This window comes from Theropithecus gelada, chromosome 9, assembly GCF_003255815.1.
Source record: "Theropithecus gelada isolate Dixy chromosome 9, Tgel_1.0, whole genome shotgun sequence".
Lineage (NCBI taxonomy): Eukaryota > Metazoa > Chordata > Mammalia > Primates > Cercopithecidae > Theropithecus > Theropithecus gelada.
The window spans coordinates 110,905,865-110,921,556 of NC_037677.1; the positions used below are offsets into that span (position 1 = coordinate 110,905,865).

At 47.6% G+C, this 15,692-nt stretch overlaps 2 protein-coding genes across 4 annotated transcripts in view; one reads left to right on the forward strand and one right to left on the reverse strand.

Moving 5' to 3' along the window:
* Positions 1-6,985, forward strand: part of VWA2 (von Willebrand factor A domain containing 2) — a 51,081-nt gene extending 44,096 nt beyond the window's left edge. For both annotated transcript variants that reach the window (XM_025397488.1, XM_025397489.1), the window contains exons 12-14: positions 1,505-2,056; positions 2,803-2,928; positions 3,793-6,985. In XM_025397488.1, coding sequence (XP_025253273.1) covers positions 1,505-2,056; positions 2,803-2,928; positions 3,793-3,890 — 776 coding nt within the window. In that variant the 3' untranslated portion in view covers positions 3,891-6,985. The remainder of the gene's footprint in view (positions 1-1,504; positions 2,057-2,802; positions 2,929-3,792) is intronic.
* Positions 6,986-7,957: 972 nt separating this feature from the next.
* Positions 7,958-15,692, reverse strand: part of AFAP1L2 (actin filament associated protein 1 like 2) — a 107,710-nt gene continuing 99,975 nt past the window's right edge. Inside the window, exons 12-19 of one of the 2 annotated variants that reach the window (XM_025397491.1) lie at positions 14,714-14,859; positions 13,737-13,848; positions 12,842-13,087; positions 12,590-12,758; positions 11,667-11,822; positions 9,656-9,849; positions 9,414-9,536; positions 7,958-8,514 (exon numbers count right to left, since the gene is read on the reverse strand). In XM_025397491.1, coding sequence (XP_025253276.1) covers positions 8,488-8,514; positions 9,414-9,536; positions 9,656-9,849; positions 11,667-11,822; positions 12,590-12,758; positions 12,842-13,087; positions 13,737-13,848; positions 14,714-14,859 — 1,173 coding nt within the window. In that variant the 3' untranslated portion in view covers positions 7,958-8,487. The remainder of the gene's footprint in view (positions 8,515-9,413; positions 9,537-9,655; positions 9,850-11,666; positions 11,823-12,589; positions 12,759-12,841; positions 13,088-13,736; positions 13,849-14,713; positions 14,860-15,692) is intronic. The other variant, XM_025397490.1, reaches the window with a different exon arrangement.

A 15,692-nucleotide genomic window follows, 5' to 3' on the forward strand; every position in this document is an offset into this window, starting at 1 on the left:
CTCCTACCTTAGCCTCCCCAAGTGGAGGGATTACAGGCATGAGTGAAATGCATCCTTTATAGGGCTCCTGGAGTTCTCCCTTGGTAGGTGGGCATGGGAAGCTACAGATGCGATTCTGCTTCTCAGCCCTGATGCCACCACTCTCCCCAAGGTGAGAAGCATTCCCTCCTGTAAGGGGGAAGGACAGGGACTGGCTGCCCACTTCCACCTTGCCCCTCCAGGCTGGCCTAAGTGCTTTTGTTCTGCTTCTTTGTTTGGTTGGATTTTTAAAAAAATAATAATTGTAGATTTATAGGAAAAAAAAAAGGACAATAGTGGAGAGTTCCCTATACCCCACACCCAGTTTCCCCTCCTATTTACACCTTGCATTAGTATGGCACAGTGTTATTATTAATGAACCAGTATTGATACATTATTATTTAGTGAATCCATGCTTGATTCATATTTGTTTAGTTTTTACCTAATGTCTTTTTTTCTGTTCCAGAATCCCATCGAGGACCCCACAGTATATGTAGTCAGCCACCTTCCCCGTAGCTGTGATAGTTTCTCAGACTTTCCTGGTGTGGGAGTGGTTTTAAAAACCAATAATCAGAGCATCAGATCCTCTAACTTCACACTTAGAATTTCCAGTGATTCCCCTTTGCACTTGGAACAAAACCCAAACTCTATCCCCTGGCTTCTGAGAGCTCCCTGTGGCCTGGTCCCCATAGGCCTCTCTGCATCCCCTGCATGGGACAGGCCTCTGGCTCATACTTACTTGTCTTTCAGTTCTTAGATGAAATGTCACTTCCCCAGAGAAGCTCTGACCCCTTCTTCCAGTCTTGTTATGTTACCTACTGGTAACATAAGTCCCCTGCTTTTCCCTCCAGGCTGCCGACATCATTTGTAATTCTATGTTCATTTCATGTCTGTTCCCCTAGACTGTCAGCCTGTTGACAGCAGGCATGGGCCCATTTTGTCCATACAGCATCGAATTAGTGCTCTGCATACTGGGGATGGATGAAGGCACAGGTGAAGATGTTGTCACAAAGGGTTGCCCAGAAGCCCCATGGGTTACATAAGACAGGAACTTATTTCTCTCACATACAGTTCAGAGGTGAGTGGCCTGGGCCAGCAGGGCTTGGTCATCTTATGGCTTCTACCTTGAGGTCCAAGGTCACCATTTCTCAGCCGGCAGGAAGAGGGAGAGGGGAAGTGGAAGGTAAGCAGCTTCCAGCTGCATGAATTTGAAATTGATCACATCCGTCAGATAGAACTTAAGACACGTGGCCACCCTAGCTGCCAGGAAGGCTGAGAAATGTGGTCTGGCCAGGCACTCATCTTCCTGTTAATATTCTAGGAAAGTGCTGTTCTGTGGCTAAAAGGAAGACATAGAGGGTGGATTCTGCCGTGAAAAGAGCACCCTGGCTGACCTGGGCCCTACCCAACCAGGCAGTCCCTGGGTCCCGTCGAGGGGCTCTGACTGGCAGATCCACTGCTGACGCCCCTCTGCTTGCTCCTGCAGGGTGCCGGACACAAGCCCTGGACCTCGTCTTCATGTTGGACACCTCTGCCTCAGTAGGGCCTGAGAACTTTGCTCAGATGCAGAGCTTTGTGAGAAGCTGTGCCCTCCAGTTTGAGGTGAACCCTGACGTGACACAGGTCGGCCTGGTGGTGTATGGCAGCCAGGTACAGACTGCCTTCGGGCTGGACGCCAAACCCACCCAGGCTGCGCTGCTGCGGGCCATTAGCCAGGCCCCCTACCTGGGTGGGGTGGGCTCAGCCGGCACCGCCCTGCTGCACATCTATGACAAAGTGATGACTGTCCAGAGGGGCGCCCGGCCTGGTGTCCCCAAAGCTGTGGTGGTGCTCACAGGCGGGAGAGGTGCAGAGGACGCGGCTGTCCCTGCCCAGAAGCTGAGGAACAACGGCATCTCTGTCTTGGTCATGGGCGTGGGGCCTGTCCTAAGCGAGGGTCTGCGGAGGCTTGCAGGTCCCCGGGATTCCCTGATCCACGTGGCAGCTTACACCGACCTGCGGTACCACCAGGACGTGCTCATTGAGTGGCTGTGTGGAGGTGAGTGGGGGAATCCACATCCTCAGGGCTATCCCCATGGCAGGCCTTCAGCCTGAGCCTTCACATACATCATGGCAAGGATGGCAGCTCTTCCCAGCTACTGAGCACTTGCTTCCCAACTGCCAGGTTCTGTGCTAAATCCCATGCTCACATAAAATCCTACAGTAGGTATAACCATCCCCATTTGACATTTAAGGTATAGAAAGTTTAACTAACATAGATAACTCCCTTCCAAACTTGAGAATTAATGCATTCCCTTTAAACAGAACCCACTTTTAGGATATCCACAAGCTTCCTAAGGGTCTACAGATCCCACATTGACACTGACTTGGGCAGTGATAGAGCCCAGAGCAAACAGGGCCAGCCCAAATCCAGTGACCTCCTCTTCACCTTCTTAGAAGAGACAGGAGAATCACTTGAACCCGGGAGGTGGAGGTTGTGGGGAGCCAAGATCGCGCCATTGTACTCCAGCCTGGGCAACAAGAGGGAGACTCCACCTCAAAAACAAACAAACAGAAAAGTCTGCCATATGTATGGCACATCTGAGCAATGAACTCTCCATGAGTCTGTAGGAGAGCTGGATCTTACTAACCTAGCCAAGTTGTATGCAGCACCAACCATGAGCTACCAGGGCAAAGGGAGACATGACTCTAGTAGCCTTGCACCTCTACTGGGCTTACTTAGGGTGGGGGATTTCAGGTCTAACCCATGCCCGGCCGGCCTCGTGGGTGTGTTCTCCATTGCAGAAGCCAAGCGGCCAGTCAACCTCTGCAAACCCAGCCCATGCATGAATGAGGGCAGCTGCGTCCTGCAGAACGGGAGCTACCGCTGCGAGTGCCGGGATGGCTGGGAGGGCCCCCACTGTGAGAACCGTGAGTGGAACTCTTGCTCTGCATGTGTCAGCCAGGGATGGTATTGCAAGTCCTGCCAAGTCCCACAAACTCAGCTGAAGGCAGGTTCTAAAACATTCGTTCAGTGGAAGGAATTATTCAATCATTTCCCCACAAAACATTTAGTGAATACCTCATGCATCCCAGGCATTGTTCTAAGTGCGGGAACATAGCAGTAAACAAATAAAACCTCTGCCCTCATGGAGCTTCCATTCTAATGGGGAGGCAGACAATAAGCAAATTAAGTATAATACAACATGTGGTGTGTTAGACGGTGCTCAGCACCCTAGAGAAAGTCATGACAACTAGGAGGGAGGCCACAGTTAGGAGTACAGTGGATCCAGGGTACAGGAGGGCAGACAGAGGCAGGGATGGGTAAATGCAGTGGTGGGAGCTGCTGGAAGCTCTTTTTGGGGTGCTTTCTATTTGCTCAGTAAAATGGGAAGAACAGCTAAGTGAGGATGAGGAGGAGGTGCCAGAGGTTTGAGAGAAAAGAAATGACTATCAAGAGAAGGGTAACAGATTAGGGCCTAGAGAGTGATTGTTGGGAGGCATTAGAGGTCCACTTATGGCTCCTGTTCATGAGTTTGAAGTAAGAACAGCCAGAAATCAGAAGACAAGTCCAGTCGGAGCCTTGGTTTTTTGGCCATGGGCAGAGTTTGGCTTCCTAAGGCCAGAGAGAAGCTCTGGAGGACAATCTGATGGGGTCTCTGATCTGGCATCTTCTGCTGGGGGCGAGGTGGGTTGTAGAGTAGGATCAGGACCTGAAGGGGTCCTCAGAGGCTGCTGGAGGGCTGAGAAGGGGATGCAGACACTCCTGTCCTCAGAGTTCACCTCCTTCCCCAGGATTCTTGAGAGGAGACGCTCCCGAGGCACGTGGCTCCCATGCAGGAGGGCAGCAGCCGTACCCCTCCCAGCAACTACAGAGAAGGCCTGGGCACTGAAATGGTGCCTGCCTTCTGGAACATCTGTGCCCTGGGGGTCCTTAGAATGTCTGCTTCCTGCTGTGGCCAGGACCACTATTCTCAGTGAGGGAGGAGGATGTCCCAACTGTAGCCATGCTGCTTAGAGACAAGAAAGCAGCTGATGTCACCCAGAAATGATGTTGTTGAAAACTTTTGATGTGTAAGTAAATACCGACTTTCTGTATCTGCTGTGCCTTGTTGAGGCTATGACATCTGCCACCTTTTCCTTGAGGATAAACAAGGGGTCCAGAAGCCTTAAATTTAGTGGCCTGACATTCCTTTGCCCACAATCAATGCTAGCTAGAATGTTGTTGACACAGTAATGTCCAGCAGAGGCCTTTACTAGAGCATCCTTTGGACGGTGAAGGCCACAGCCTTTCAAAATGGAAAGCAGCGGCTTTTCCGCTTCCCCACAGACATCCTGGATGCATTTGCATTGAGTCTGAAAGGGGGCTTGAGGGACATTTTTGACTTCTGGTGACTGCCTTTTGTGTGTGGAAGAGACTTGGAAAGGTCCCAGACTGAAATGTGACCAATTAACCAGCTTGTTTGATGATGGGGGAGGAGCTGAGTGTGCAATTGGCCCAGGTCTGGAGGTGAAATTGTTCTGAGTAGTGAGCAGTGTCCACTTGAAAGGTCTTCCTTTAAAAGAGGTTACGGCCAGAGGCTGTGGCTCACGCTTGTAATCCCAGCACTTTGGAGGCCGAGGCAGGCGGATCACCTGAGGTCAGGAGTTTGAGACCAGCCTGGCCAACATGGTGAAACCTCGTCTTTACTAAAAATTCAAAAAGTAGCCGGGCGTGGTGGCAGATGCCTATAATCCCAGCGACTCGGGAGGCTGAGGCAGGAGAATGGGTTGAACCCGGGAGGCGGAAGTTGCAGTGAGCCGACATCACACCACTGCACTCCAGCCTGGGCAACAAGAGTGAAAATCTGTCAAAAAGAAAAAAATTTACTTAGAAGGGGTTGTGGTGTGTTTATGGAATTATTTCCTTATTCTCCTTTTAGTGGGGCAAAGAGAAGATTCTTAAACTCAAAAATATAGGATAAAGAAACTTAACAGAGATTTTGCTTTCTAAAGCATTGATCTTACGCTGCCTAGGTTTTAGTTTTGTTTTGCTTTGCTTTTCTACATAGCTTTTAAAGAAATATTTCAAGAAATGTTGGTTATTTACTAAACAGGGATATTTGTACCTATGCGGCAAAGAGGCATGTTTGGAATATTCTTTGGCAAACTAGATACTTACTTACTATCCCTGCAGTATTTAGGAATTACTTCTTCTCCTTAGTTGTGTTGTTTAGAGTTGGATTTTCAGTAGAAATCTTTCTAGAGCTCTGACGTAACTCCAGACACCTTATCGTTTTTCTTTTTTTTGAGACGGAGTTTCGCTCTTGTTGCCCAGGCTGGAGTGCAGTGGCACAATCTCGGCTCACTGGAACCTTTGCCTCCCAGGTTCAAGTGATTCTCATGCCTCAGCCTCTTGAGTAGCTGGGATTACAGGCACATGCCACCATGCCTGGCTAATTTTTGTATTTTTAGTAGAGACAGCATTTCACCATGTTGGCCAGGCTGGTCTCAAACTCCTGACCTCAGGTGATATCCCTGCCTCGGCCTCCTAAAGTGCTGGGATTACAGGGGTGAGCCACCGTGCCCGGCCTGTTTTTCTTTATAAATATTTTAACATAATGTTTTATAGACAAACATTCAAGCATACTTTGGCTTTAAGAACTTAAGGATTTCTGGTGCTAGAAAAGTGCTTGAAGTAGTATCACCATGATTTTAGATATTAAAAAGTCTGGTGTACCAGACATTGAGTCATAATCATCTGTATTCAAGGGATACTATCATTGATAATATTCTGTTGTTATGCTGCCCTTCACAGAAGACAACGTCCAGGGCAGGATCATGTGCTCCCTGGCAGATGCTGATCAGTGATGTCATAGAAATTACATGAATGCATTGTCTTTAAATAGCAGTTTAACCATGTTATAATGTAGGCTTTTTGTCTTGTTCCGGGCTGGTATTTGGGTGCCCTGATTGAATTACTTGGATTTAAAGAGCAAACTCTGGGCTCTGGACTTATAAAGACCTTTACCGTTTCTTTGTAGGAGATGGTGTTCCCACCTCTGAAATATTTTTTTCCCCTTTTGTAGTGATGGTGCCACTGAATAGTTCAGCTTTTGTCAGTCCCCCAGGAAAATGCTATCCTTTGGCCTAACTAGCCAAGCCTTCTTTCATTTAAAAGAAATTAGCTTTAATTTTTACCTTTAATTACTTATTCAAGTAAGACAAATATATTTTCCTTGCAAGAATTAAAACATTGCATATAGGCCATAAATTTCCTTATTTTCTCTGAATGATCCTGATTCCAGTCATCCTGTTGAATACCCTAGTACTAATAATTGACTCTTGCTTTTCTAGAGAAGTATTTCCAAATGATCCTAGTTCTTGTCTCTTCCTTTTAAAGTTGTATACCACGTCTTTTTGCATTGCCTGAGACCTCCAGAATAATGTTTCACGAAGTAGCAGGTATCCATATCTGGTTCTTGACTTTTTCATCATTATAATTGTTTTCTATGGGTTACTTATCAGTTTAAGAATGCTTTATTCCTAGATGAACTAAGAGTGTTTATTATATGTTGAGATTTTTGGTATGCTTTTTCTTCTTCAAGATAATGTGATTATCCATTTATATATTTTCAGTCATTGAACAACCCTTGATTTTTCTGGATAAATTCTATTTGGTCATTAAACATCATTCTATAAACCCTGCTGAATTTCATTTGCCAGCATTTTATTTCAGATTCTTTTAATCTGTGTCCAACAATGAGATTTGTTTACTTTTGCAATTTGTTTTGGATTTTTGGTATCAGAGCTATACTAACCTTATAATAGAAAATACATATTTCTCAAACTTAACACAGATATAATTTGAAAACTCTTGTCAGTATCTGTACTTAGGGCCTCCATTTCAGTTCTGCTATTTTATATTGCCTTAGGTTGTCTATTAGTCTTTTTAATGAACCAGATTTTGGTTTTGTCATTTTTTAAATAAACACATTTATGCTATAAACTTCCTTAATTACTACTTAGGCAACCTTCCCAGTATTGGTATGTTTCTTTTTTCCCAAGAATTCTTTAGGAGTATATTTAACTTGTGGGAGTACTGATTTTTCATTTACTTACATATGATCAATTTCTGCAGATGTTTCCTGTGTCTTTGGTATGTTGTTAACTGTACTACTAAAATTTGCTTTCAGTCTTATCTATGCTCTTTGATTCAAGGAGGCTGAGTTTCCTGCTAGGACCCCATCTTGTAGTTCAGTGTGTAAATAACCAAAACATTTCCTCCCTTGAGAACCCCCCAGGCCCTGCCCCAAGTCATTTCATGAAATACAAGGAAAACCTCAAATACAATGAACATTTTATTTAAAAAAAAAATCTAACTCACCACTTGGTAAAAGGTCACCAAATGTTTATGAGAGAGGAAATAAGAATAAAAAAAGACCTTTAGTTCTCAGGAACAAGTGTTAGAGAACTGATACACAACCCCCCCAGAAATGAGGCAGAGATAACAGATGAAATGTTTCAACCTGTGTTTAAAAAAAAAAAAAAAAAATCAGGAAAAGACAGGGGCAGCACAAGGAACAGCACTGCCAATTTTAAGAGGGATACCAGCCTAACCAAAATTCACCACTTTGTTCTTGGAAGGGGAATGGACATCATTAAACAGAACTTAAAATCAGGGACTATTTATATTAAATAACTCTTCCCTTAAAAATGGCCCGACCACAGGAATGAATCTGTAAACACACAGTAATATTTTTCCCTATGGTAAAGAGTCAGTTTAATCTCAAAAGACACTTTTCACTGTTTCTAAATGACAGGATTTTAAGCATTTTTTCCTATATATAATACAGCATCACTTAAAATTTTATTTAAAGACAGTTGATTCAGGCCTGCCTTAGACTGGAAAGAAGTATTTAACTTAGTGGAATCAGTGCTTCAGCTTGGTCCCAAATATTTTCCCCCATTACTGTTTCTGGATGTCAACGCTTTTTAAAATCACTGAAGACTGAGTTGGGCCTGGTAATATTGGAGAGAACTGAAGGCAAGGATGGTTTAATCCCCAACTGCTAAGTATTGGATAAGAGACGATGGCCAGGAGTTTAGGTCTTCTCACTCACCAAAGCCAGGTGACCCATAAGACAGGGCCCTGCTTCCTTGATTCATCTTCCACCAAAGTCTAAACATGAGGTTTTTACTATTTAAAAATCTTAGTAAAGCAATTGATGACAACTTCAAAAAAGAAACACACAACATCCCTAAATACAATGTCTTGTTTACATCCAATATACTTAGGTCTCCAAAGAAGCCTCCTTTTTGTTGTATTATTTCCTTTAGCTCTGAAAAGGGACAGATCCTCCTCTTAGCTGAAGCTTGCCATTCACAGTACCTCAGTCTTTGCTTTTTCTTCTAAACAGACTCACCCTTTTGCAGAGTTTTTGCTTTAACAAAGCAGGATTGTCACCAAGGTCCACATTGACATGAGAGTCTTCAGATGAAGCTTGTTTTCTAACTTGCTCCTTTCTTCTCCCATTCCTAGGGTACCATTCCAATACGAGCACCCACCCCCCACAAAAAAGATAGTTAGTTATCCACTGTAGCAACTTTGATATACATAGAAAAAATGTGAGAAAAACTATTTTAGGCATAGAGGTGACAAACAGGTTTCAAACCCTGTATGTTCATCACTGCTTAGAGTGCCTATTCAGAGGTTTTTGAGACTGTGGCACAACAGCGAGTGCCTGTAAGTGATGTCTCCCACAGCAACAAGGGAGTAGAGGTTCAGATGCTTGCATGGAATTATTGGTTAGCCATTGTTGTGAGCACCTCCAAATATCTCCAGCAAGTAAGCAGGATAGGAATAAAGAACAGAGTTTGCCAAAGGCAGCCCTAGGCATGTTCTTTAGTGTACAAATGAGTAAATGATTAATGATACTTTTTGACTAACCCTCAGGGAGAAACTACATCATAGCATGGATTCCTCATTTACAGCTTGCTGAGAATTTTGCCACTAGTTGGGTGGTCAACTTTGGACAATTCAAACCACCTATGTGAGTCTGTTTCTTTAGTTTTAATGGTAGAAGTCCTGTGGAGTAACTGACTTTTTGATTTGAAAACTGTCATAATCTGTCCCTGAGCTGCAGCTGTCCTGCTGGAATCTACCCGTAACTGTGTGGAGGGTAAGAACTGAAGTATCCCCAAGTTCACAGGGAAGGACACGCAAACCAAGTACAGGCACCTTTCTGGTTGGTCAGTGCGAAAGACTGAGCCAAAGGCATGGGCAAAGCCACTGCCACTCCCACTCCCTGGTGAGTGCCAAGCCCTTGCTCAGAGCTGGTGCCAAAACCCACAAAGCACCACCTGGGTCAGAAGATGGGCCCCTATCTTAGTGACATTCCTGCTGGCCCCAAGGGAGACTGGGAGTGACTACTTACCTTGGCTTTCTGGAGGACAGTGCCTTTGCCTGTGACCATGACTGAGAGAGGCCTGTTCTTGAGCGTGGTTGCGGAGTTGACTGGGGTACAGTCTGGGGCAGGGGCAGGTGTGACAGCTTTGGGCTATGGTTACAGGAGGAGAGCAAGGACTGAGTCAAGGGGAGGGAGATGTGACCCACCTGCCCCAACCCATGTCCAGGGAGCCCTACAAGCAGCCCAGAGACTGTGGCTCCAGCACTCACGCGGGGGCTCACGTTCTCCAGGTGGGTGGTGTCCACAGTGGTGCCCAGTGTCACAGGCCCCGCCTCAGCCTTCTTCAGGTTGTCCTTCACCTCCATGATGCTGAGCTCCAGGTCTACACGCCTGCTCTCCTCACCCCGGCACTCCTCGTCCATTTCCTTCAGCTTCTGCTCCAGGCTGGCCAGGACTTCCTTGTCTGGAGAGAGAAGTATGCAGGCCTCAGAGAACAGCATCTCGGCCCAGGCCAGGGAGCCCTGCTGGGTGGAGGCAGGATCTACATACCTCACCACCCAAGAAGGACCACAGGTCTGGCCCCAACACTTAGAGCCAGGGGTGGGGGGCCTGTGTGCCGGGGCAGCCTGCAGGCCTGCTCTAGTTAGCATTCTGCAAAGGCTAGGAGGCTCTTGGGGAGGAGAGCTCTGGCTTCACTAAAGGGCATGAGTCTGAGGCTTTAGCCCCTTCTTGTAGATTCTCAGAGACTCTTGGTTGTTTTGACAGTGACCCAAAAGGGTGAGGGGCTTTATTCATGGCCCATGGAGGAGGGCTGGGCAGCTTGACCTGCCCTACCGAGTTCCCTCAATCCTCTGACTTCCCTAGGCCTAACAGAGGAGGAGTCCTCAGCCCTGGCTCCTCCTCTTAACCCTGAACCTCTCGGGTTGCTGCTGTCACACCATGAAATGATGCCTAGGGCCTGTATCCTAGAAGCTCACTGCTGGAGGAAAGGATGGTATCACGTATGTACCACATAAGAGTTCTGAGCACAGGGCCACTGTTTACGAAAAATTCATAGATGCTGTTGAAGGACCATCTCTAAAGACAGAAGGAAAAGAAAATGTATACCAATAATGTTTTGAAGACTGGAGTTTAAAAAAATACAGTTCAAGCTGGTTGAGGTGGTTCACACCTGTAATCCCAGTACTTTGGGAGGCTGAGGTGGGCAGATCACTTGAGACCAGGAGTTTGAGACCATCCTGGCCAACATGGTGAAACCACGTCTCTACTAAAAATACAAAAATCAGCTGGGCATGGTGGCATGTGCCTTTAATCCCAGTTACTCAGGAGGATTGCTTGAACCTGGGAGGCAGAGGTTGCAGTGAGCCAAGATCGTGCCACTACATGCCAGCCTGGGCAACAGAGCGAGACTCTGTCTCAAAAAAAAAGAAAAGCCAGTGGGTGACTTTGCATTCTCAAGACCTTCCCTCACCAGTCAGCTGAATTTGTCCCCAGACCTGCACTGCTGCTTATGCTTGTTCATGCACCTCTACAATTTAAATAAACAAAAAGTTACTCCATGAACACTAAGTCAAATACTTTGAAAAGGTTCTAGAAGAGGCAGGTTGCAGCTGGTTTACACCTGTAATCCCAGCACTTTGAGAGGCCAAGGCAGGTGTCCCTTGGGCTCAGGAGCTCTAGACCAGCCTGGACAACATTGTGAGATCCCATCTCAATTTTTTTAATTTTTAAAATTTTAAATGCAACGGATTGCCAGGAAATAGCTGTCAAATGATATGAGTGTGATTTGGAAGATAATCTAAAAGACTTCTTGGCAAGTGTCTTAAGTTTTTGTCGACTTTAAAGAAATGAAGGCTGATGCATTAACAGGTATAGTTAACGCATGAAGGATGACATGAGACTCCAGTCAGCCGACCAGAGCTCAAAAAATCTGCAGTGCCAGGTCCTCAAAAGATGGGCCAAGGAATATGCATTTAAGTGACAATAAAATACTTATGGCCTATGCATAATCCACAAAACTTAACTCCTTTAACTAGCTTTTCACAATGACCTGCTGGTCCTATTGATGTTCTGTCATAGGCTTTCTCTCTATGTCCAGGAGAATGGCCTTTCAGACAGGATTGTGTGTCAAAGAGGACACACAAGGAGCACCCACCTAGGCCAAGGCCCACTGATTGGGAAGGCAGGTGACAGCTAGATCTTCTGCCAAAAAGTTAAGCCTACAACAGCCCTCTGAGCTGAGGGTCCTTCCCCACTGGGGGTGCCCCTTAGGCCCCTTACCTGTGCATTTCAATAGGGTTTCCTTTAGCTCCCGTTTCTCTTTCCGGAGCTGAGCCAGGTGCCCCCGGATTTCTTCCTTTTTCTTTTCAAGCCTCTCCTTCTCCTCTGTGTACCGCTTCACCTCAGCTTCTGTCCGATTCTTGCCAAGCTTGATCTCTACAGACCCAGAGAGGGAAGCCCCAGGTCAGCACGACTGGATCATGAGGGCTGTCCCCAGTCTACTGGCTCAGATAGAACCTGGGACTTTGGCACAAAGTCCTGCTAGGCTGGATGCCAGACCTGGACAGGGGCCTCTACCTCTCTGAACTTGTTTCCTAATCTGAAAAGGATGGTGTGTAAAGGATGGTTGATATGTCAACTTGATTGAAGGATGCAAAGTATTGTTGCTGGGAGTGTCTGTGAGGGTGTTGCCAAAGGAGATTAACATTTGAGTCAGTGGACTGGGAGAGGTAGACCTGCTCTCGGTCTGGGTGGGCACCATCTAATCAGCTGCCAGCGTGGCTAGAATAAAGCAGGCAGAAGAATGTGGAAGGACTTGACTTGCTGAGTCTTCCAGCCTTCATCTTTCTCCTGTGCTGGATGCTTCCTGCCCTTGAGCATCAGACTCCAAGTTCTTCAGCTTTTGGACTCTTGGATTCACACCAGTGGTTTGCCAGGGGCTCTCAGGCCTTTGGCCACACACTGAAGACTGCATTGTCGGCTTCCCTACTTTTGAGGCTTTGGGACTTGGACTGATCCACTACTGGCTTCCTTGCTCCTCAACTTGCAGATGGCCTGTTGTGGGACTTGACTATGTGATTGTGTGAGTCAATTCTCCTTTATAAATGCCCTTTCATATGTACATCTGTCCTATTAGTTCTGTCCCCCTAGAGAACCCTGACTAATACAGATGGAATCGGGCTAACTTCCCCAAGCACAAGTACCTGCACTGGTCACGCGCAACCTGTCCTTCACAGGTGGGCTGGCGCCAGGTGGGGTGGCCACCACGGCGTCGGGGCAGCTCGGTGGGAAGGAGATTCTCTGCTGTTCAGTCTGGATTTTGACGGTGGTGATTCTCAGGGAAGGCTCCTCTGGCTCCAAACTCTCCAGCTGCTGTGGGGGAAAGCAGACCTTGCTCAGCGGGCTGAAGGGGTGTGGGAAGGTGGTCTGGCTTTCCTGCAGGGGAGGGCCTGTACCTGTTCCCCCAGGTCCTCTGGACACTTTATGCAGGGCTCATCTGGGGTGGGACCTGGGCCTGGGTCTGTAGGGAGGGCCTCAGTTGCATTGTCCAGGTGGGACAATGTCAGGGAGGAGGCCTGGGCCTGGGCACTGCGGGGGCCATGCAGAAAGGACTTGACAGGTGTGAGGTCCAGGTACACTCGGTCAGATTCTCTCTCATTTGGGTCATCCGCAACAGGGGTGGCTTCCTCGGTAGGCTCTACCTGCAGAAAAGAGAGTCTGGGGCATTCACCATTACCTCGACTCCCTCAGCTGTGGAGGGGGTACCAGCCCTGCCTCACAGCTCTGGTGCCCACCTCACAATGGTCCAAGAGATCTCCCTCCCTCCTGGTGGGGGCCACTGCTTGAGTCCTAGATATGTCACTCAAGGTGGAAGACCCAGACAGAGCACTTAACTTCCCTGAACCTTATTTCCTCATCTGTAAAGAGGTAAAGAGCAGCACCTTCCCATAAGGTGGTTAGGGTTCAAGGAGATCATCTGTGGGAGGTCCTCAGCTCAGCACAGGGTTCAATGCCCAGCACATGGAAGCTGCCATCGCTGTGATCATCCCACTCGACAGTCGATTTGGGCCTGGAAGCCTACTGGTGCCTCCACTCCCAATCCCACCACCACACCCCTAACCCTGACCAGAGTGGTTCACCAGTGTTTCATCTAGATAAGTCCCCAAGCCAAACAGACTGCACAGCCTGACATATAGGAGACAGTCTTGTTGCACTTAGGTGTCTGCACTAATGGCCTGGTAGGTGACTCAGAACCCACTCAATCTCAGGGATACTCTAATGATCTCTGGGATTGAGGTTTGCAGGAAGAGGGCTGGAGAGTCCCAGGCGGCTGCCTGGCCAGGTCCTTACCGCAGCTGTGAGCTCCGACAGTTCCACGTCGTCATACAGCTCCTCCTGGCGGTCCTGGCTAGGCAGGCCATCGATGTAAGTGTTGGGCTCTGAGAATTTTCTCTGCATCAGTCTGGAAACAGGCGGAGGTGGCATACATGAAGCACCCAGGGCAAGGTGGCAAAAGCACCAGGCTCCAAGGATTCCCAGTGATGAGTGGTTGCCATGAAAGTGGTAGCCACACAAGAGATCTGGGACACCCACCTCCATGGATCAGAGGGCACCTCCTCCCTCTTTCCCAGTGCCTTCTTCCTGGAATTCTTGGTTCGAGATTTTCCTCCCAGAAAGACAACCTTCCCTTGCCCATACGCCTCATCCTAGGAGGATCCCTTTGCCATCTTCTCCCCGATTCCTCCCTTCTAGGATCTCCTTCCAGCAACCACAACAAAAAACCCCTTCTCATTTCATCTTCACAATACACTTGGGGTGGCGCCCGCCACACTATCCCTGTCTGGTCCATGAGAAAACTGATTCTGTTTCAGTGGCTCGGCCGGCTTCCACGAGACTGGCTCTACCACCCTGACCAAAAAATGCCTCTCCCTCAGCCCGTTTGCTCATCTGGAAACGGAAGCACCACCCCCTGACCTGCTTTTCTCCAGGGTGTGCTGGAGACCCAGTGAGGGATTCACTGGAAGGACAAGTAGGAGGTCAGGAAAAGGGACAGCTCTGCCCGGAGGAGCTGGAAAGTCTAACTGCTGCCGAGGATGCCAAAGCCGCCCCTGGGGCCCGAAGCCTGGCTCGGCTCCTTGCTCTTAGCTCAGCTCCTGGCCATTGGCCGGGCCTCCCCGAGGGCTGCTCCTTGGCTTCGCATCTTCCTGCTGCTGGGTAGAGAGGGGTGGGACCCTGTGCTCTCTGCTGCCCCCGACTCCGGCTGACCCAGGGCCTGCAGCATGGCCAGGAATAGGAGAGTATACAGAGGAAGGGTCCAAATTACTCACAAGAGGGAGTTTTTGGCCGCACTCACAATACAGGAAACCCTATCGGCATCCACGTAGTCGTAGGTGAACTCTTCTGGGTCTGTCTTGGAGCCTGACTCGGAAAGCAGGAGACCCAGCCAGTGGCCCATTTCCTCGGAAGACTTGGCCTGGAACGAGGCCAAGAGAGACATGAGCAGGGCCAGGCTGTGCTGCCTGGTGCCAGCCCCTCCCCACCAGGCCATGACCGCACCCCTACCCCAAAGCCCACCCACAAAAGCCTCTGTAACAGCCCAGGGCCATGCCCTTCCTGCTCACCAGCCTACCCACCCCCCAATGGCCCCAAATCACATTTCCCGTCAGTGACATCTTGATGCCACCTCAGTAATGCTGGATTTTTGTCCCAAGGGCCATATGACATTTCTATACATTGTGTTTTCAGGAGGTGAAAACTTACCACCAGGTGATCACTATTAAAAATTATTAGTGATCACCTGTTAGTTTTTAAAATGATTAAAAAATTGTCTTTTAAGTTGACACTTGTATTTTATGAACGATGCATGTCATCACCTTAATCCCATATACAACAAGACTCCCTGGATCCCTAAGAAATAACATTCAAATTTATTTTTGTTCGTGGCTTCAGTAAAGTCGGGACAACTTTTAAATGCCTTACACTAGCTCAGCTGCTAAACTGTGATCAAAATCCCAGTGAATTTGGTATTTTTTTCCCCAGGGGACAATGCATTCTCATCAAATTCATCCATTGGGTACCTCAGTTAAAATGTCAACATTGTTTCTTTAAAATAAGAAAAAACTGCCCATTTAATCAAAGCTATAGGTTTATTTTCATGAGGAAAATCAGCTCCCTTTGGTATAAGCCATAACTCCATCACTTTTGCTGCTACATTCTCTTCACCAAAGAGGTCGCGATGAGCAGAATTTGACATTTAGCTGATTTCTTTTTCACAGTTTTTTTTTTTTTTTTAAAGACAGAATCTCG